Source organism: Piliocolobus tephrosceles, chromosome 10 (genome assembly GCF_002776525.5).
Source record: "Piliocolobus tephrosceles isolate RC106 chromosome 10, ASM277652v3, whole genome shotgun sequence".
In the NCBI taxonomy this organism is placed as follows: domain Eukaryota; kingdom Metazoa; phylum Chordata; class Mammalia; order Primates; family Cercopithecidae; genus Piliocolobus; species Piliocolobus tephrosceles.
Genome location: NC_045443.1, coordinates 121,501,163 through 121,521,724, shown reverse-complemented (window position 1 = coordinate 121,521,724; position 20,562 = coordinate 121,501,163). Strand labels below are relative to the sequence as shown.

General features: G+C 45.8%; 1 protein-coding gene across 2 annotated transcripts in view; it reads right to left on the bottom strand.

The window, feature by feature from the left end:
• The window catches only part of TCTN2 (tectonic family member 2), a 38,492-nt gene extending 19,389 nt beyond the window's left edge, over nucleotides 1-19,103 (bottom strand). Inside the window, exons 1-7 of one of the 2 annotated variants that reach the window (XM_023206057.2) lie at nucleotides 18,893-19,103; nucleotides 18,600-18,707; nucleotides 18,104-18,180; nucleotides 16,409-16,604; nucleotides 10,264-10,364; nucleotides 2,562-2,761; nucleotides 1,426-1,552 (exon numbers count right to left, since the gene is read on the bottom strand). In XM_023206057.2, the coding sequence (XP_023061825.1) occupies nucleotides 1,426-1,552; nucleotides 2,562-2,761; nucleotides 10,264-10,364; nucleotides 16,409-16,604; nucleotides 18,104-18,180; nucleotides 18,600-18,707; nucleotides 18,893-18,974 (891 nt within the window). In that variant the 5' untranslated portion in view covers nucleotides 18,975-19,103. The remainder of the gene's footprint in view (nucleotides 1-1,425; nucleotides 1,553-2,561; nucleotides 2,762-10,263; nucleotides 10,365-16,408; nucleotides 16,605-18,103; nucleotides 18,181-18,599; nucleotides 18,708-18,892) is intronic. The other variant, XM_023206065.2, reaches the window with a different exon arrangement.
• Nucleotides 19,104-20,562: the final 1,459 nt, after the last annotated feature.

Below are 20,562 nucleotides of genomic sequence, written 5' to 3'. Positions count from 1 at the left end.
ACCAGTCTGGGCAACATGGCAAAACCCCATCTCTACAAAAAATTGGCCAGGAATGGTGGTGCGTGCCTGTAGTCTCAGCTACTTGGGAGGCTTAGGTAGGATCACTTGAATGTGGGAGGTCAGGGCTGCAGGGAGTCGAGATCACACCAGCGCACTCCACCCTAGGTGATAGAGCAAGACTATGTCTCAAACCAAAACAAATTTTTTTAATTAAAAAAAAAAAAAAAAAAACTCACGCCTGCAATCCCAGCACTTTGGGAGGCCGAGGCAGGCAGATCACCTGAGGTCGGGAGTTCAAGACCAGCCTGACCAACATGGAGAAACTCCATCTCTACTAAAAGTACAAAATTAGCCAGGCGTGGTGGTGCATGCCTGTAATCCCAGCCACTTGGGAGGCTGAGGCAGAAGTATTGCTTGAACCCAGGAGGCAGAGGTTGCGGTGAGCTGAGACTGTGCCATTGCACTACAGCCTGGGCAAAAAGAGTGAAACTCTTTCTCAAAAAAAAAAAAAAAAAACATAATGATAGCTACTTTCATGGAAACGTATAGAAAATCTTTTGGTTTTTATTTTGTAAGTTCACTCTGAGTTTTAAGCAAAGACTGTGATTAATTTAAGAGTGACTATATATTTTATTAATCTGGAGAACATAAACAGTTAAGTCGCTGAAAGGTACAAAGGAGGGAAATAAGTAACTTAAAAAGAGATTTTAAAGAGAAATATGACTTAAATTAACAATAGGACAGGAAAAATAAAGGGTCTAGCAGCCAGGCGCAGTGGCTCATGCCTATAATCCCAGCACTTTGGGAGATCGAGGCGCTCGGGTCACAGGGTCAAGAGACTGAGATCATCCGGGCCAACATGGTGAAACTCCACCTCTAGTAAAAATACAAAAAAATCTGCTGGGTGTGGTAGCACACGCCTGCAGTCCCAGCTACTCGAGAGGCTGAAGCAGGACAATCACTTGAACCCGGGAGGCGGAGGTTGCAGTGAGCTGAGATCCGGCACTGCACTTTAGCCTGGGCGATAAGAGCGAGACTCTGGGCCGGGCGCGGTGGCTCAAGCCTGTAATCCCAGCACTTTGGGAGTCCGAGACGGGCGGATCACGAGGTCAGGAGATCAAGATCATCCTGGCTAACATGGTGAAACCCCGTCACTACTAAAAAATACAAAAAAAAAAAAAAACTAGCCGGGCGTGGTGGCGGGCGCCTGTAGTTCCAGGTACTTGGGAGGCTGAGGCAGGAGAATGGCGTGAACCTGGGAGGCGGAGCTTGCAGTGAGCTGAGATCCGGCCACTGCACTCCAGCCTGGGTGACAGAGCGAGACTCCGTCTCAAAAAAAAAAAAAAAAAAGAGCGAGACTCTGTCTCAAAAAAAAAAGAGAGAGAGAGAGAGAAGGGTGTAGCGTACTCATATTGCAATGATTACCTGCGGAATAGTAAAATATGCCTTCTTTACAGTCATAATGGGATCTCCTTGTTTGTAACCAAAGTCTGCGAAGTTTTTTGCGTCAGTATCCACATATACTTCAAAGGAAGATTCCTGTTTGGGGGAACTGAAAATCAATAAGAAAGGCTGAATAGTTTCAGTTATCTGCAAAAACACCATTCTTCCTTAATGTTGTTCTTTACTCTTGTTTTCTGAGACGGATCTCACTCTGTCAGCCACACTGGAATGCAGTGGCACGATCTTTGTTCACTGCTACCTCCGCCTACCAGGTTCAAGCAATTCTTATACCTCAGTCTCCCAAGTAGGCTGGGATTACAGGTGCCCACCACCACACCCGGCTAATTTTTTGTATTTTTAGTAGAGATGGGGTTTCACCATGTACCTAGGCTTGTCTTGAACTCCCAACCTCAGGTGATTTGCCTGCCTTGGCCTCCCAAAGTACTGGGATTACAGACGTGACCCACTGCACCCAGCCTCTTTACTTTTGTTTTGTTTTGTTTTGTTTTGAGACAGTCTCACTCTGTCGCCCAAGCTGGAGTGCAGTGGCGCGATCTCGGCTCACTGCAAGCTCCGCCTCCCGGTTTCATGCCATCCTCCTGCCTCAGCCTCCCTAGTAGCTGGGACTACAGGTGCCTGCCACCACGCCTGGCTAAGTTTTTGTATTTTTAGTAGAGACAGGGTTTCACCATGTTAACCAGGATGGTCTTGATCTCCTGACCTCATGATCGGCCTCCCAAAGTGCTGGGATTATAGGTGTGAGCCACCACGTCCCGCCTACTTTTTAATTACAAAAATCATAGATGTAAATTTTTAACAATCCCAAACTGTAAAATATAGAACATTAAAATCCCCCATGAGCCACCACTCCTTCGCCTCCCCTAGAAAAGCACCATGAGCTGTTTTCAATGTCAATCAATTTCTTTTCAATGAGGCCCAATTCTGTCAAATAATGCAAAATAAATTAGCTAACTGAAATCTATAATTGAACCCTTTAGGCACAGGATCTCTGGAGAGGGACTGGGAAAAACGTAACTGCATTATAGGGCCTACTAGAGTATGGCCCCACCAGGGCAGGAGAACAATGCCCCATCCCAGGCGGCTGCTCAGACACTTACACGGCACCATGGTAGAAGTAACCAAGGAAGGGCGTGTTGGCAAGGGGCGACTGCACACACAGAAAGGGAAACCAGTCGGGGACACTGTGTGTCGTCGTCCCAGCAGAGCAGAGCTGATCAAAAGGAGGACTGACGTCTCCTCCAAACACGCCGGTGAAGCAGGACAGTCTGAACAGCTCTGTTAAATTTGATGAGCATTCCTGGAAGACATACATAAAGGCAGGGGCTGTGACGGCAGCGAGAATCTCCTGGCAAGCGTGACGAATGCTAACTCTTATTTAAGGCCAGCAGGACGCTACCGAGTAAGCGAGAACATCTGTAATCTCTGTCTCATCAAAAAGTGCCTTGTGCCCACAAAAAGTAAAATAGTTCTAGAATTTCTTTTGACAAGTCCCCAAATAAGCCTCCAAGTCAGAAACTTCAAGCGTTCAAGGGAACCACAGTTTTACTAGGACATGAGATATTCCCAGTAAAGCAAAAGAAGAAAAGATAGTACAGAATAGATCCCAAATGAAGACGAAGACATAGTAAACCTCCTTTCTTAACTGTCATCACCATTCAAACCCTTAGCCCAGAAAAGTCTCCGGATATTTACAGTGAGGGGAAACGTTCCATATTCCACAAGGATCCTCCAGGCCCTCATTAGATTATAATACGACCCAATTCATGTCATCAAGAAATTACTTGGGGCTGAGTGCAGTGGCTCACGCCTGTAATCCCAACACTTTGGGAGGCCAAGGCAAGTGGATCACTTGAGGTCAGGAGTTTGAGACCAGCCTGGCCAACATGGTGAAGCCCCGTCTCTACTAAAAATATAAAAATTAGCTGGGCATGGTGGCAGGCGCCTATAATTCCAGCTACTGGGGAGGCTGAGGCAGGAGAATCACTTGAACCCGGGAGGTGGAGGTTGCAGTGAGCCGAGATCACGCCACTGCACTCCATCCTGGGAAACACAGTGAGATTCTGTCTCAAAAGAAAGAAAGAAAGAAGGAAATTACTTGGACTGCATGCAGTGCGTCACGCCTGAAATCCTAACATTGTGGGAGGTTGAGGTGGAATGAATGTTTGAGCCCAGAAGTTCAAGACCAGCCTAGGCAACATAGAGACTCAGCCCCAACAAAATTAAAAAAAAAAAAAAAAATTAGCTGGGCATGGTGGTGCACACCTGTGATCCCAGCTGCTCAGGAGGTTGAGGAAAGGACTGCGTGAGTCCAGGAGACTGAGGCTGCAGTGAGCCATGATTAGGCCACTGAAGTCCAGCCTGGGCAACAGTACAAGACCCTGTCCCTTAAAAAAAAAAAAAAAGGCCGGGCGCAGTGGCTCAAGCCTGTAATCCCAGCACTTTGGGAGGCCGAGACGGGCGGATCATTGGGTCAGGATATCGAGACCATCCTGACTAACACGGTGAAACCCCGTCTCTACTAAAAAATACAAAAAAACTAGCCGAGCAAGGTGGCGGGTGCCTGTAGTCCCAGCTACTCGGGAGGCTGAGGCAGGAGAATGGCGTGAACCCAGGAGGCAGAGCTTGCAGTGAGCCGAGATCAAGCCACCGCACTCCAGCCTAGGCAACAGAGCGAGACTCCGTCTCAAAAAAAAAAAAAGAAAGAAAAAATCAGGTAAATGGAGAATGTTTTAAGAGCCATCAATTCAGTTATACAACCTATGGGAGCATTACAGCCAGGATTGCCTTCTCCTGCTATAACTCCAAAAAATTGGCCTTTAATAGTCATAGATTTAAAAGACTGTTTCTTTACTATCCCTTTAGCTGAGCAAGAGTCTAAACGGTTTACATTTACAATTCCTGCAGTAAACAACCTGCAGCGTGCTAAGCAATTTCATTGTTTTACAGATGGGTCTAGTAATGGTAAAGCTTCTTATTCTGGATCAGAAGGTAAGGTTTTCCAGACACCCTATACTTCAGCTCAAAAAATGGAGCTTGTAGCTGTAATTGAGGTACTGACTGCTTTTGATATGCCTATTAATGTGATTTCTGATTCTTCATACGTGGTTCATTCCACACAGTTAATTGAAAATGCTCAGTTACGATTTCATACAGATGAACAACTGATGACTTTATTTACCCAATGCAAACAGCAGTTACAAGTAGAATGTACCCTTTTTATATCACTCACATTAGGGCTCATACACCTCTTCCAGGACCTTTGACCGAAGGCAATCAAATGGCTGATCGCCTAGTTGCTAATGCAATATCTAATGCTAGACACTTTCACAATTTAACCCATGTTAATGCCTCTGGTCTCAAACGCAGATACAGCATTACCTGGAAAGAAGCTAAAGCTATTATCCAGCGATGCCCAACTTGCCAAATGGTACATTCCTCATCTTTTACAGGTGTTAATCCTCGAGGATTGGAACCTAACTCTCTTTGGCAAATGGATGTCACCCATGTTCCCTCGTCAGGGAGACTAGCTTACGTACATGTATGTGTGGACACCTTTTCTCACTTTGTCTGGGCCACATGCCAATCAGGAGAGTCTTCTACCTGTGTTAAACGTCACCTTTTTGCAGTGTTTTGTGGTGATGGGCATCCCAGTTTCTATTAAAACAGATAATGCCCCAGGCTATACTAGCCGAGCTCTAGCTACATTTTTCTCTATGTGGAATATTAAACACATTGCTGGTATCCCATACAATTCTCAAGGACAAGCCACAGTGGAAAGAATGAATCTTTCCCTAAAACAGCAGTTGCAAAAGCAGAAAGGTGTAAATAGAGAATATGGAACCCCACAGATGCAACTGAATCTATCATTATTAGCTTTAAATTTTTTGAGCCTGCCCAAAGGCCAGATGTTATCAGCAGCTGAACAGCATCTGCAGAAACCAGCTGCAAAGACAGAAGCAGAACAACTGATTTGGTGGAGAGATTCGATAACAAAAAGTTGGGAAATAGGTAAAATAATAACTTGGGGTAGAAGTTATGCTTGTGTTTCTCCAGGCCAAAATCAACAGCCAATTTGGATACCATCAAGACACCTGAAATCTTATCATAAGTCAGATTCCGGGAAGATCCCAAGGACCCCTCAGTTGCAGCATGTGGAGACTGACGCTGAGGAGGACCCCAACTGTCACAAGCAACACCCATCGAACACAGCCACCCATCTGGGGACAGAAACAGCAGCTGTCACAGATGGCAGAAGAAAACCTGAGGAAAGCGGGACAGCCAGTCACAGTAAGTCATTTAATGGTAGCTATGACAGCGATGATCACCACTGCTGTGAGGATTCCTTCAACAAGGGCTGACACAGAGAACAATTATACTTATTGGGCATATTTATCAATCTTGGCTGGCAGTAATGCTTGGATGTAATCACTCTATGACACAGTTACACATGCTTTCTGATCTCAGTATTTACCACAATAAATCTGCTCCTATAATTGAGGCATACCACCCTCAAAAACCCATTTGTATACAAAATTGAACCTGGCCAGAAATAATGAACGTACTTGTTTGGGAAGATTGCACTGCAGAACAGGCAGAGGTGCTGCACGATTCCTATGGCATCTTTATTCATTGGTCCCCTAAGGAGATGTTTAGCTTACATTACACCTCTCAGTCTGCGTGCCACGGCCACACTATGTTCAGCTGATCCGAACAAAACGGTCAGATGGTAGATATAATAATAAGTATGGTGAGAGTTCCTATTATCCGAAACCATGGCAATATAGTGGCACCTCAACCTCAAATGATATGGCCCCCTGTAGGAGCTAAACATTAAGGATTTGTGGTAACTATTAATAGCTCTTAATAAGATCAAAATTTGGGAATGAATAAAAAAGCATCTAGAAGGACACTCTACAAACTTGTTTCTGGATATAGCAAAATTAAAAGAACAAATATTTGAAGCATCCCAGGCACACCTGACCTTAATGCCAAGAACCGGAGTGCTTAAAGGAGCTGCAGACAGATTAGCAGCTAGCAACCCATTAAAATGGATAAAAACACTTGGAAGCTCTGTAATTTCAATGATGATTGTGCTTTTAATCTGTGTTGTCTTTGTATAGTCTGCAGATGTGGATCCTGACTCCTGCAAGAAGTAGCTCACCGTGACAAAGCTGCCTTTGCTTTTATCACTTTGCAAATCAAAGAAGGGGAACATGTTGGGAATAAGCCCCCCAAAATCTGGCCATAAACCGGCCCCCAAACTGACCATAAACAAAATCTCTGCAGCACTGTGACACGTTCATGATGGCCACAATACCCACGCTGGAAGGCTGTGGGTTTACAGGAATAAGGACATAGAACACCCAGCCCGCCCAGGGCGGAAAACCACTTAAAAGCATTCTTAAGCCACAAACAATAGCATGAGTGATCTGTGCTCCTGCTGCAGTTAACTAGCCCAACATATTCTTTTAATTCGGCCCATCCCTTCGTTTCCCATAAGGGATACTTTTAGTTAGTTTAATATCTATAGAAACAATGCCAATGACTGGCTTGCTGTTAATAAATACGTGGGTAAATCTCTGTTCAAGGCTCTCAGCTCTGAAGACTGTGAGACCCCTGATTTCCCACTCCACACCTCTATTATTCCTGTGTGTCTTTAATTCCTCTAGCGCCACTGGGTTAGCGTCTCCCCGACCGAGCTGGTCTCGTCAAACTAGGATCCAGAATGTATAGTGAACCCTCTTACAATTCAACAAAAAGACAGCCCAATTTAAAACATGGGTGAAGGGTATAAACAGACATTTCTCCAAAGAAAATACACAAATATCGGCCGGGCGCGGTGGCTCAAGCCTGTAATCCCAGCACTTTGGGAGGCCAAGACGGGTGGATCACGAGGTCAGGAGATTGAGACCATCCTGGCCTACACAGTGAAACCCTGTCTCTACTAAAAAAATACAAACAACTAGCCGGGCGAGATGGCGGGCGCCTGTAGTCCCAGCTACTCGGGAGGCTGAGGCAGGAGAATGGCGTAAACCCGGGAGGCGGAGCTTACAGTGAGCCGAGATTGCGCCACTGCACTCCAGCCTGGGTGACAGAGCGAGACTCCGTCTCAAAAAAAAAGAAAATATACAAATATCCCACAAGCACATGAAAAGATCTTCTACATCATTTGCCACTAGAGAAATACAAATCAAAATCACAATGAGGGCAAGGCATGGTGGCTCACGCCTATAATCCCAGCATTTTGGGAGGTTGAGGCCAGAGGATTGCTTGAGCCCAGGAATTCTAGACTAGCCTAGGCAACACAGCAAGATCCCACCTTCACAAAAAAAACACATGAATTAGCTGAGTGTGGTGGTGTGCACCTGTGGTTCCAGCTACTTGGGAAGCTGAGGTGAGAGAATCACTGGAGCCTGCGAGGTTGAGGCTGCAGTAAGCTGTGATTGCACCACTGCATTCTATCCTGGGCGACAGGGCAAGACCCTGTCTAAAAAAAAAATTTTTTTTAAAAGAAAATCATGAAGAAATATCAGTTCACACTTACTTACATGGCTATAACCAAAAAGACAAATAATAACAAGTGTTGGTGAGGATATAGAGAAACTGTAACCCACGTACATTGCTGATGGGAATTTAAAATGGTGCAACTGCTTCAGAAACTAGTTCCTCAAAAGGTTAAACATACAGTAACAATGCAACCCAGCAACTCCACTATATATATGCCCAAGAGAAATGGAAACATGTTCACACAAAAACCTGTCCACAAATGTTCATAGCAGCACTATTCATAAAGGCCAAAAAACAGAAACAACCCAAATGTCCACTAGCCAATAAATAGATAAGAAATACGTGATATATCCATACAACGGAATAGGATTCAACCACCAAAAATGAAGTGCTGACAGCTGCTATAAGGCAAAAGAACCTTAAAAGCATCATGCTAAGTGCAAGAAGAAAGTCACTGAAGACCACATATTGCATGATTCTATATACGTGCAATGTCCAAAATGGGCAAATTCATGGAGACAGAGGCAGATTCACAGTGGTCTTGGATGAAGGATGGAGACAGGAATGGCTACAGGGGCATATGATTTCTTTCTGGGGTGGTAGAAATGTTCTCAAGTTAGATTGTGGTGATGGTTGTACAATTGTGTAAATTTACTAAAAATCACTGAAAAACTGTGTACTTTTTTCTTTTCTTTTTTTTTTTTGAGAGAGTCTTGCTCTGTTGTCTAGGCTGAAATGCAGTGGTGTGATCACAGCTTACTCCAGCCTTGACCTCCTGGGCTCAAGCGATCCTCTCAGCTCAGCCTCCCGAGCTGGCACTACAGGCCTGCACTACCATGCCCAGCTAATTTTTGTAGAGATGGGGTTTTGCCATGTTGCCCAGGCTGGTATCCAACTCCTGAACTCAAGCGATCCACCCACGTCAGCCTCCCAAAGTGCTGGGATTACAGGCGTGAGCCAGTTCACCAGGCTTGTTCTTTCTTTTTTTATATTTTCTTAAAGGCTTCTAAATAAATAATATTAAAACCATCCCCTCAGTATGATCTTCACAATCATGATTTTATCCAAAGAGATATTCTTTTCTTCTTCCAAAAACTAGACTGACAATGCCAGATAAGAAAATACTCAAATTAGGCCCAGTGCGGTGCCTCACTCCTATAATCCCAGCACTTTCGGAGGCCGAGGCGGGCAGATCACCTGAGGTCAGGAGTTCAAGACCTGCCTGGTCAATATTTAGTAGAGACTGTGGAAACCCTATCTCTGCTAAAAATACAAAAATTAGCCAGGTGTGGTGGCGCACACCTGTAGTTCCAGCTAATCGGGAGGCTGAGGCACGAGAATCACTTGAATCCAGGATGTGGAGGTTGCAGTGACCTGAGATCGTGTCCCTGCACTCCGGCGTGGGCAACAGAGCGAGACTCTGTCTCAAAAAAAAAGAAAGAAAAACCCAAAATACTCAGTTTATATGTTGTACCCACTCTAAGGCTAAAAGAAAAAAAATAAAGCCAGGCACAGTGGCTCACGCCAATAATTCCAGCACTTTGGGAGGCCATCTCAAAAAAAAAAAAATTTTACTCAAAAGTTATGTGATTTTTTTTTTTTGAAATGGGGTTTCACTCTTGTTGCCCAGGCTGGAGTGCAATGGCACAATCCCGGCTCACTGAAACCTCCGCCTCCCTGGTTCAAGCGATTCTCCTGCCTCAGCCTCCTGAGTAGCTGGGATTACAGGCGCATGCCACTACACCTGGCTAATTTTGTATTTTTAGTAGAGATGGGGTTTCTCCATGTTGGTCAGGCTGGTCCCAAACTCCCGACCTCAGGTTATCCGCCCACCTCGGCCTCCCAAAGTGCTGGGATTACAGGCGTGAGCCACCACGCCTGCCAAAACTTTAAAATTTAAAAAAATACTCAATTTGAAAACAATTTGCAATAGAAAACATAAACTCAGTTTTGGTTTTGGGAGGCCAAGGTAGGAGGACTGTTTGATCCCAGGAATTTGAGACTAGCCTGAGCAACATGGCAAAATCGCATCTCTACAAAAGATACAAAACAATTAGCTGGGTGTGATGGTGAATGCCTGTGGTCGCAGCTACTCAGGAGGCTGAGGTAAGAGAATCGCTTGAGCCCAGGAGGTCGAGGCTGCAGTGAGCCATAATCGCACTACCATACTCCAGCCTGGGCAACAGAACAAGATCCTATCTCGAAAAATAAAAAATAAAAAAAGCTGTTGGTGGAAGTGCTGGTGTTCTCACAGGTAGCATCACCTTTGTGCCCAATAACCAAAGAACGTACCTGGTCACAGCAGCAGCGAACATCACAGACCCCAGCTGTTAAATTACAAGGACAAGGGCCAAGGGGCTGATACACCTGGTTAGGAATGACAGTCACGTTCTCTGAAAAGTACACACAACAGAAAAATTCAGCTAAGAAGCATTCCGACAAAGCATGGTCACATTTTTAATATTCAAAAGAAAGCTGAATTATCGCCGGGCGTGATGGCTCAAGCCTGTAATCCCAACACTTGGGAGGCTGAGACGGGCGGATCACAAGGTCAGGAGATCGAGACCATCCTGGCTAACACGGTGAAACCCCGTCTCTACTAAAAAATACAAAAAACTAGCCGGGCGAGGTGGCAGGTGCCTGTAGTCCCAGCTACTCGGGAGGCTGAGGCAGGAGAATGGTGTAAACCCAGGAGGCGGAGCTTGGAGTGAGCTGAGATCCGGCCACTGCACTCCAGCCTGGGTGACAGAGCGAGACTCCCTCTCAAAAAAAAAAAAAAAAAAGAAAGCTGAATTATCTTGTTTTGTAAATCATCATTACCAAATATTCGACATTAAGGAATCCATGAAATACATGACGCCTACATCTATCACTCCAACAAAAACCCAAATATAAGAAAACACGCCACTTACAATGAACCAAAGAAGTCATAGTTGATCTGGAAGATAATCAATTGACTAAGAGTCACGAGTTAGTATATACATAATGTACTGATTTTAGGCTGGGCGGGGTGGCTCACACCTGTAAACCCAGGACTTTGGGAGGCCAAGGTGGATGGATCACCTGAGGTCAGGAGTTCAAGACCAGCCTGGCCAACATAGTGAAACCCTGTCTCTAATAAAAATACAAAAAGTAGCCCAGACTACAAAAAAGAAACAGATAAAATTAACTTAATAATATATTTCACTGAACCTAACATATCCAACATAATATCATTGCAACAGGCAATCAGTGTAAAAATTATGAATGAGCTATTCCACATTCTTTGTTTCACAGTAAGTCCTCAAAAACTGGTGGCTATTTAACAGTTACAGCACTTCTCAATTAAGACCCATCCCCTTTCAACTGTCCAGTGTCCAGACGTGGCTCGTGGCTGTGGTACCCAATAGTGCAGGTGGGACAAATGTGGTCTGACCATGGGAGTATGGAGGGCTGGGTTATGCAGGGATGATCCAGTGAGACACAGCAGCTTCCCTGAGGGACTCGCATTCTCAGAGGGAGGAGACAGGTAAAGAGATCATGTGACCATAAAGGGGTAAACACTAAAATAGATCTGTCATGGGAACCCAGGGAGGGCATGTGGCTTAGGCTGGGTGTCAGGAAGACTTGCAGAGAGAATGCGCTGAGCCGGAAACACACATAAAAGTTTGTACAGGCAGCCAGGCGCGGTGGCTCACGCCTGTAATCCCAGCACTTCGGGAGGCTGAGGCGGGTGGATCACCTGAGGTCAGGAGTTTTAGACCAGCCTGACCAACATGGAGAAATCCCGTCTCTATTAAAAAAAAAAAAAAAAAAAAAGAGTTTGTACAGGTAAGAGGGGCTACTGGAGAACTGTAGTTGGAAGACAGAGGGGGTGGATGAATAGGAGAACACTGTGGTGCAAGGGAAAAGGTGGCAGGTGTGAATGGGACAAGGCCAGAGAAAGCAGCTCAGGAGAGGATGCAGGAATTCAAGAGAGGGGTGATGCACTTGGGGATAATATACCTGGAGACAAGGGAAAACATGTAAGAAATGCTAAAGAAGTAAACATCGGCAGGGCCCATTGTTTATAACTCTTCAGGATATTACAGGTTTCTGTACTTATTTTCCTTTTTTTTTTGAGATGGAGTCTTGCTCTGTCGCCCGGGCTGGAGTGCAGTGGCCGGATCTCAGCTCACTGCAAGCTCCGCCTCCTGGGTTCACGCCATTCTCCTGCCTCAGCCTCCCGAGTAGCTGGGACTACAGGCGCCCGCCACCTCGCCCGGCTAGTTTTTTGTATTTTTTTTAGTAGAGACGGGGTTTCACCGTGTTAGCCAGGATGGTCTCGATCTCCTGACCTCGTGATCCGCCCGTCTCGGCCTCCCAAAGTGCTGGTATTACAGGCTTGAGCCACCACGCCCGGCTATTTTCTTCTTTGAAGAAGAAATGTTACACAACATTTCAGCCTCCTAACTCAGAATTCAGTGACAGTAATGCTTTGGGTTTCTCACGGATCATTTATCACATAAAAGTTTCATTCTGCTGAATTTTACTTTTAACGTTAGAAAACCATGCAGCAACTATTTGTTTAAACCCTACATAACAGTTCACTTTAACAACACAATAGGTGAAGTATCTAAAGAACAGCTAACCATCTGTTGTATGCTGTAACATAGCAGAAGGTCAATGATACATCAGTGGTATCCGGAACAAGAAGGTCCACATCACAGACCACGTTACAGGGGTAAGGGTCTGACCCTCAGTGTTATCAAACCCATGTGACACAAGCAAGGCACTCTATTAATTAATTGATTTTTTTTTGAGACAGGGTCTCACTCTGTTGCCCAGGCTGAAGTGTGCAGTGGCATAATCACAGCTCACTGCAGCCTCAACCTCCCAGCGCTCAAGTGATCCTCCCACCTCAGCCTCCCAAGTAGCTGGGACCACAGGTGTGCACCATCATGCTCAGCTAACGTTCATATTTTCTGTAAAGACGGGGTCTCACTATGCTGTCCATGCTGGTCTCAAACTCCTGGGCTCCAGTGATCCTCCCACCTTGGCCTCCCAAAGTGCTGGAATTACAGGCATAGTGCAGGAGCCACCACCCCCAGCCACAAGGCACTTTAGAACAGGGTTTTACTGTGTGTTACACAAATAGATGTTTGTGTGTTGATTTATGCTTTCTACATTGTTCACTGGCTTCGTTGCTACTTGATATGACACATACCTCCTGTCTGTGCTTCTATTCTTTTTCTAGTTTTAATTGCTGGCTGGCTGGGTAAAAAATTTTTCATGCGTTCATGGGGTCAGAGGAGACAACTCAATCACTCATATACAAAGATGCTCAATTTTCTAGGTTTGGTATTCTAAAATATTACCTAAATATACTCAAGCATATTTTCCGTTTTTTTTTTTTTTTTTTTTTGAGACAGGGTCTTGCTCTGTCGACCAGGCTGGAGTACATGGAGCAATCTTGGCTCACTGCAACCTCCACCTCCTGGGCTCAAGCAATCCCCCAACCTCAACCTCCCTCGTAGCTAGGGCTACAGGCACCCACTGCCACACACAGCTAATTGTCGTATTTGTTTGTAGAGACGGGGTTTCGCCACATTGCTCAGGCTGGTGTTGAACTCCGAGGCTCAAGTGGTCTGCGCGCCTTGACCTCTAAAAGTGTTGGGATTACGGCTGGGCGTGGTGGCTCAAGCCTGTAATCCCAGCACTTTGGGAGGCTGAGACGGGCGGATCACAAGGTCAGGAGATCGAGACCATCCTGGCTAACACAGTGAAACCCCGTCTCTACTAAAAAATACAAAAAACTAGCCGGGCGAGGTGGCGGGCGCCTGTAGTCGCAGCTACTCGGGAGGCTGAGGCAGGAGAATGGCGTAAACCCGGGAGGCGGAGCTTGCAGTGAGCCAGGATCCGGCCACTGCACTCCAGCCTGGGCGATAGAGCGAGACTCTGTCTTAAAAAAAAAAAAAAAGTATTGGGATTACAGGCATGAGCCACCACCCAGCCTCAAGCATATTTCTCAAAGGAAAAAAGTCAGTGCTTTGAATAGTACAGCTATCATGAATCCCTCCTGTTGTGTTGGGTTTTTTTTTTTTTTCCCATCATTGAATACTTCTTTTTGGCTTTGTTTTGAATTTTAAGCCATAGAAAAATTTAAAACTTTTAAGTAGGTAACACATTTGCAAGGTTCCAAAAAATCAAAAGCATATTTAAAAAGTCCTCACTGTCAGCCCTTTCCCGTTCCCACATCACCCTCCAACTTGGTAGAACATGATTAGCTTCTCCAACATCCTTCCAGAATTTCTTTATGCAAATGTTCTCATTTCTGCCTCCTTTATGCAAAAGATAGCACACTGCAGGCAGCCATCTGCAGTTGCTTTTTTCACTTCATTCATCTTGGAGGCCTTTCCGTGCAAGTACACTGAGGGCACAGTAGTCTGCTGAAGGGAGCTGTCAAAACTCGTCTTATCATCCTAAACTTCCGGAAGCACAAGGAGGACCACAGTTAGGGATGTAATAAGAGAAGTGGCAGTAAAGGAGTCTCTAGTGAACAGACTTTTGCTACTCAAGTCTGGAACGCTTCTCCCTCCATGCCATGTGGCCATAAAGGCAAGAGATGTCAGAGTTTGCTGCGGGGGACAGGGGACATGGCGGTAGCACTCATGACAGCAGAGCCCTCTGAGCACATCTAGTTGAAAGCTCTTTTGGTTTAAGAATACTAACATCGGCTGGGCGCGGTGGCTCAAGCCTGTAATCCCAGCACTTTGGGAGGCCGAGACGGGCGGATCACGAGGTCAGGAGATCGAGACCATCCTGGCTAACACGGTGAAACCCCGTCTCTACTAAAAATACAAAAAATTAGCCGGGCGAGGTGGCGGGCGCCTGTAGTCCCAGCTACTCGGGAGGCTGAGGCAGGAGAATGGCGCGAACCCGGGAGGCGGAGCTTGCAGTGAGCTGAGATCCGGCCACTGCACTCCAGCCTGGGTGACAGAGCGAGACTCCGTCTCAGAAAAAAAAAAAAAAAAAAAAAAAGAATATGAACATCATGTGAGACGGAGATTAACACAAAACCATTTTCTCACGTCCAGAGATTCATGTACATGGGCATAATGATCTTTGCTGTAGCATCAAAAGCTGGGAACAGGCTAGGTGCAGTGGCTCCTGCCTGTAATCTCAGCACTTCAGGAGGCCGTGGCAGGACGATCACCTGGGCCCAGGAGTTCAAAACCAGCCTGACTAACATAGTGAGACCCTATCTCTGCAAAAAATGTAAAAACTAGCCAGGTGTAGTGGTGCACGCCGGTAGCCCCAGCTACTATGGAGGCTGTGGCAGAAGGATCGCCTGAACCAGTAAGGCTGCAGTGAGCCAGGATCGTGCCCTTGCACTCTAGCTCCAGTCTAGGTGACACCGTGAGACCTTGTCTCTAAAAAAAATGAAAATAAAAAAAAACTTAAAAAAAAAAAAGCTGGAAATGATGTAAACTTCATCAGCCTCAAACTCTTATGCTCAAGCGATCCTCCCACCTCAGCCTCCCTAGTAGCTAGGACTACAGGCGGGCACCACCATATCCAGCTAACTTTTTAAATTTTTTTATAGAGACAGTATCTGCTATGTTGCCCAGGTTGGTCTTGAACTCCTGGGCTCAAGAAATTCCCCTGCCTTGGCCTCCCAAAGCACTGGGATAACAGGCTGGGAGCCACTGTGTCTGGCCACCCTTCCTTTCTTCTTCTTAAGATGCAGTCATGAGAATCATGCATGCACCAGCATGGTGGCTCATGCCTGTAATCCCAGCACTTTGGGAGGCCAAGGTGGGCAGATCACAAGATCAGGAGATCGAGACCATCCCAACCAACATTCTGAAACCCCATCTCTACTAAGAGTACAAAAATTAGCTGGGCGTGGTGGCGCACACCTGTAGTCCCAGCTACTCGGGAGGCTGAGGCAGGAGAATCGCTTGAGCCCAGGAGGTGGAGGTTGCAATGAGCCGAGATCACAACACTGCACTCCAGCCTGGCGACAGAGTGAGACTCCATCTCCAAAACAAACAAACAAACAAACAAAAAGAATCAATGTACATAAACAAATTTCACCTTCTCCCAAAAAGGATTCAAAGTAGCTTACAAAGAAGCAAATAGTAGAGCAAGATCAAATAAATGGTACATAAAATAGTACAAAACGAAAATTTTCAAAAGAAAAAGAAGTTTAGGAAGGCAAGACAGACTCAAGTGAAGTATACTTTACAAATTACATGGCATATACTTATAATCAAACAGGTAAGCTTGACACAAATTTTTCTTTTTTTTTTTTTTTTTGAGACAGGGTCTTGCTGTGTCGCCCTGGCTGGAACGCAGTGGCGTGATCACAGCTCACTGTAGCATCAACCTCCCAGGCTCAAGCCATCCTCCTACCTCTTCCTCCTAAGTAGCTGGGACCAACAGGAAAGTTTTCACAGTCAAAGACTTCACTTGCCTGAGGCATTATGGGTCAGAGAAGAGTTGGCATAAATTTCCACTTGAATGAGTAGATGTGCTAAACAGGGTGAATTACGAGATGCTGAAACCAGAAGGGTCTGGAGGATGCAGGGGGACTCTGAGAAGGAATCTGTCTCATTGGAGGAACACCAGTCCAGACCTCTCTTCCACCTTACTGTCACTTCCAACACCTTCTGAAAGGAAAAGATTGCTGTATTTTTAAAGTGATTCAAAACAGGGTCTATAAGAATACATAATGGAAAACACAATAAAAGCACACATCGGCCTCCGTTCATTTTATAAAAGGGAAATGTATACAAAGATGACACAGTTATCTTCAGTTCCACCCCATAAACCTATGGTAACATGCAAGCCCTGATTCCTACTCCTTAACATAAAAGCAAACAACTGTGGGACACTTAGAAAAAGCTAAACACAAATCTGATAAACAAACTCAGTTTACTGTGTACCTTTTTAGTTTCTTTATCATCCTATCAGTGGAAGAGTAAATACACAAAAGTCAATGAAAACAATCCTCAGTTTATCCCAGAATGACTTTAGACATGTACATGTTCATTCCTGGGGTACAAGCAGAGTCTGTCTTTCTCATCCTTTTATCTCCAGAATTGATGTTGCATATACTAGGTACCCAAATAAACACTTACTAAATAGAAGATGCTTAGTCTCTCCAGGTTTGAGTATCCTTATATACAAGCTCAGAGTTGGTCAAGATCAGTGGTTATGAAGCGTTTTTTTTTTTTTTTTTTTGAGACGGAGTCTTGCTTGTCACCCAGGCTGGAGTGCAGTGGTGTGATCTCGGCTCACTGCAACCTCTGCTTCCCAGGTTCAAGTGATTCTCCTGCCTCAGCCTCCAAAGTAGCTGGGATGACAGGCGCCCGCCATCACGCCCAGCTAATTTTTGTATTTTTAGTAGAGACCGGTTTCACCATGTTGGCCAGACTGGCCTTGAACTCCTGACCTCAGATGATTTGCCCTCCTCAGCCTCCCAAAGTGCTAGGATTACAGGCATGAGCCACCGTGCCTGGCCAGCTTTCTTTTTTTTTTTTTTTTTAAGAGACAGGGTCTTGCTCTGTTGCCCAGGCTGGATGAAGTGCAGTGGTACGATCATAGCTCTCTGCAGTCCTGAACTCCTGGGCTCAAATAATCCTCCTGCCTCCGCACCCCCACCCCACTCCAAGTACCTGGGACCATAGGTGTGTGTCATCACACCCACCTAATTTTTTAAAAATTGTTTTGTAGAGACAGGGTCTCACTATGTTACAGGCTGGTCTGGAACTCCTGGGCTCAAGCAATCCTCCCGCCTCAACCTCCCAAAGTGCTAAGAGTACAGGCTTGAGCCACAATGCCTGGCACAAAGCTTTTTTGAATCATTGATCCATTTGATGATCTGAAGGAAACTGATGACCCTCTCATCAGAAAAATACACATACAAACAGAACTTTACACACAGTTTCACAGAGTTCACAAGGCCCCCTAAAATGCACCCAAGGACTCCTAACCCCAGGGTAAGGAACTGTGGGCTGGGTAAGTGTCTACCAGATCCAACAGCCCACAATTTCATGATTGTTCAGAGCATGGAGAAAGCTATGCCTTGTCAAATAAAGAGAGCAGTGCAGAAACCCTAGCTGGGGGCCTCTTCACAGGCTACAGAGAAGGTTTACTTCTGCCTTACCGCACCAGGGGTCACAGTCACACTCCAGTCTTCCGTCTCATTGTTCAGCACTCCACACGTCGGAACTGGCAATATTCCTAAGGAAGAGAAGACCAGCACGCAAAGGCAGCTCGAGTCAGACTGCCTAGGATGGACTCACATTACAGCCTAAGATTGGGCCCTTTACAAGCTGCTTGATAGTGGGTCAGTGACAACCTCTCTGAACTTGTTTCTTCACTGGTCAAAGGGGATGAAAAGATATTACTGTTCTTACCAGGAAAATGGGATGATGCACGATGTTAGTTCAATGAATGCTAGCCATTATTATTTCAAGCTTTCTTCGAACCTGTCCGTCTGTCCTCTTCGGCCTACAGCAGCCCCCCCGATCCTTTTCTCCCCATGGGACTTTACAGAGAACAGAGGCAGGGGGCCCAAAGGATGCCACCTCGCCAGGCTCCTTGGGAGGTCTGGATCCAGTCCAACCCCCACCCTCCCCAAAATAAGGGCCGGACTTTACCCGCCTCGTCCTGCAGCACGGCCAGGGACACCGTCACGCCCTCGGTGTCTCCGACCAGGGAAGCGCTGACCGCAGGGCCGGACATTCGGATAAAAGGAGGGATGAAAGCTAGGCGGGAAGGAAAGGGGATAAGGAGGGATTAGCAGTGGAAGAGTCACCGCCTAAGGTGTGTGTGGTTGCTTGCTTTGGCGGTCTCGACTCCCGAAGCTCCCGGGGGAGTCCAAGTCTGGCCCTTTTAACGCCCAGTCCCCTTAAGCCCCGGCCCACCGAGGTCCCGGCCGCGCCGTACACACCCAGGTCCCCCCACACCAGGCTCAGGACGCCCTGCAGAAGGAGAAGCCTCAAAAGAAGAGCGGCCGGAGACTGGAAGCCCATGCCTTAGACCTCGCGAGCCGGGCACAGCAGAACCGCGCCCGCCTTAGAACCCGAGGAGGACTCAGAGAAGAAAACGCGGCAGCCACCGCCTCGCCGCCGCCATCTTGTCAAGCGAACGCCCGGAGCTATGGCAACCACCAATCGGCGGCCGGCCAGGCGGAGCGCCGTGCTGTGATTGGACCAGTGGCAAGAGCGGACACCCCGGCCCCGCCCACAAGGCCTAGCATTTTTGCCGCTTGACTCTGGTAGGGAAAGTGAGGGCGGAAAAACTACCTATCCGGTGCTCCACTTAGTACCTGGGTGACGAAACAATCTGTGCACCCAACCCCCGTGACACGCAATTTACCTATATAACAACCTGTACATGGACCCCTGGGCCTAAAATAAAAGTTGAAAAAATCAAAATTAAAAAGGTCCTGAAAAGCAGGGGTGCGTTTCCAGCTCAAAAACTGGAGTTTTTCCCTACCCTGGAATTAGTCCAACAACAGCCAAGAGCGAGCCTATAGACACTGGCTTCTAAATTAAAAGGGTGGAATTTGCTCCCTAATAAACTTGATTTTTATAGGGATTTTTAGGGGGTGAGTACAAAAAGGGGATGGGGCTGCAGCGCTGTTTTTATTATTATTATCTTTACTATCATTTATTATGTATTATTTATATTTTATGTTTTTACAAAATATATATACTTTGTTTTTTATATATATCTCAAATATACATACTTGATACATATGAAATATATATAGGCCGGGTGCGGTGGCTCCTGCCTGTAATCCCAGCACTTTGGGAGGCCGAGGCTGGTGGATCACAAGGTCAGGAGTTTGAGACCAGCCTGACCAACATGGTGAAACCCTGTCTCTAGGAAAAATACAAAAAATTAGCCGGGCGTGTCGGCGCGCGCCTATAATCCCAACTACTCAGGAGACTGAGGCAGAAGAATCGCTTGAATCTGGGAGGCGGAGGTTGCAGTGAGCCGTTTTCTCACCACTGCACTCAAGCCTAAGAGCCACAGAGCCAGACTCCGTCTCAAAAATATATATATAATATTTATTTATTTACGTATCTTATAAAATAAATATGTATTTATATTTTATCTTATAAATATGTATTTACATTTTATATAAACATAAACATATATTTTATAAATTTTATACTTTATAATTTTATAAAATTTACATTTATATTTTTATAATTATTATCATTTATCATTTATTATCATTTATTACCACTATTGTTTTTTATTATCATTCTGCTAGGTTTCTGAAGGATTTTCTCCCACGCACAGAGCTCTCAGCACTCTGAAAGCAGATCCAGTCACAGAACACACAAGAGGTTTGGCCCAATAGGACAGATGTGAAAGAATCAAAATTCTGTCTGGAAAAAAGTTGTTTTTCTTCTTTCAGTAGCCTCAGAACATTTCAAGCATTGTCACGGCTTGGGGGCTGAGAGTGCAGGTTCTGAGGTCAGGCTCCCTGGCGTGGGATTCCGCCTTCCCTCCACAGATATTCTCAGCTGTTACGTGACTTTGGGCAAGTCGACCTCTCTAAGCTTCAGCTTCCTCATCTATAAAAAAGGGATGATGATAATCCTT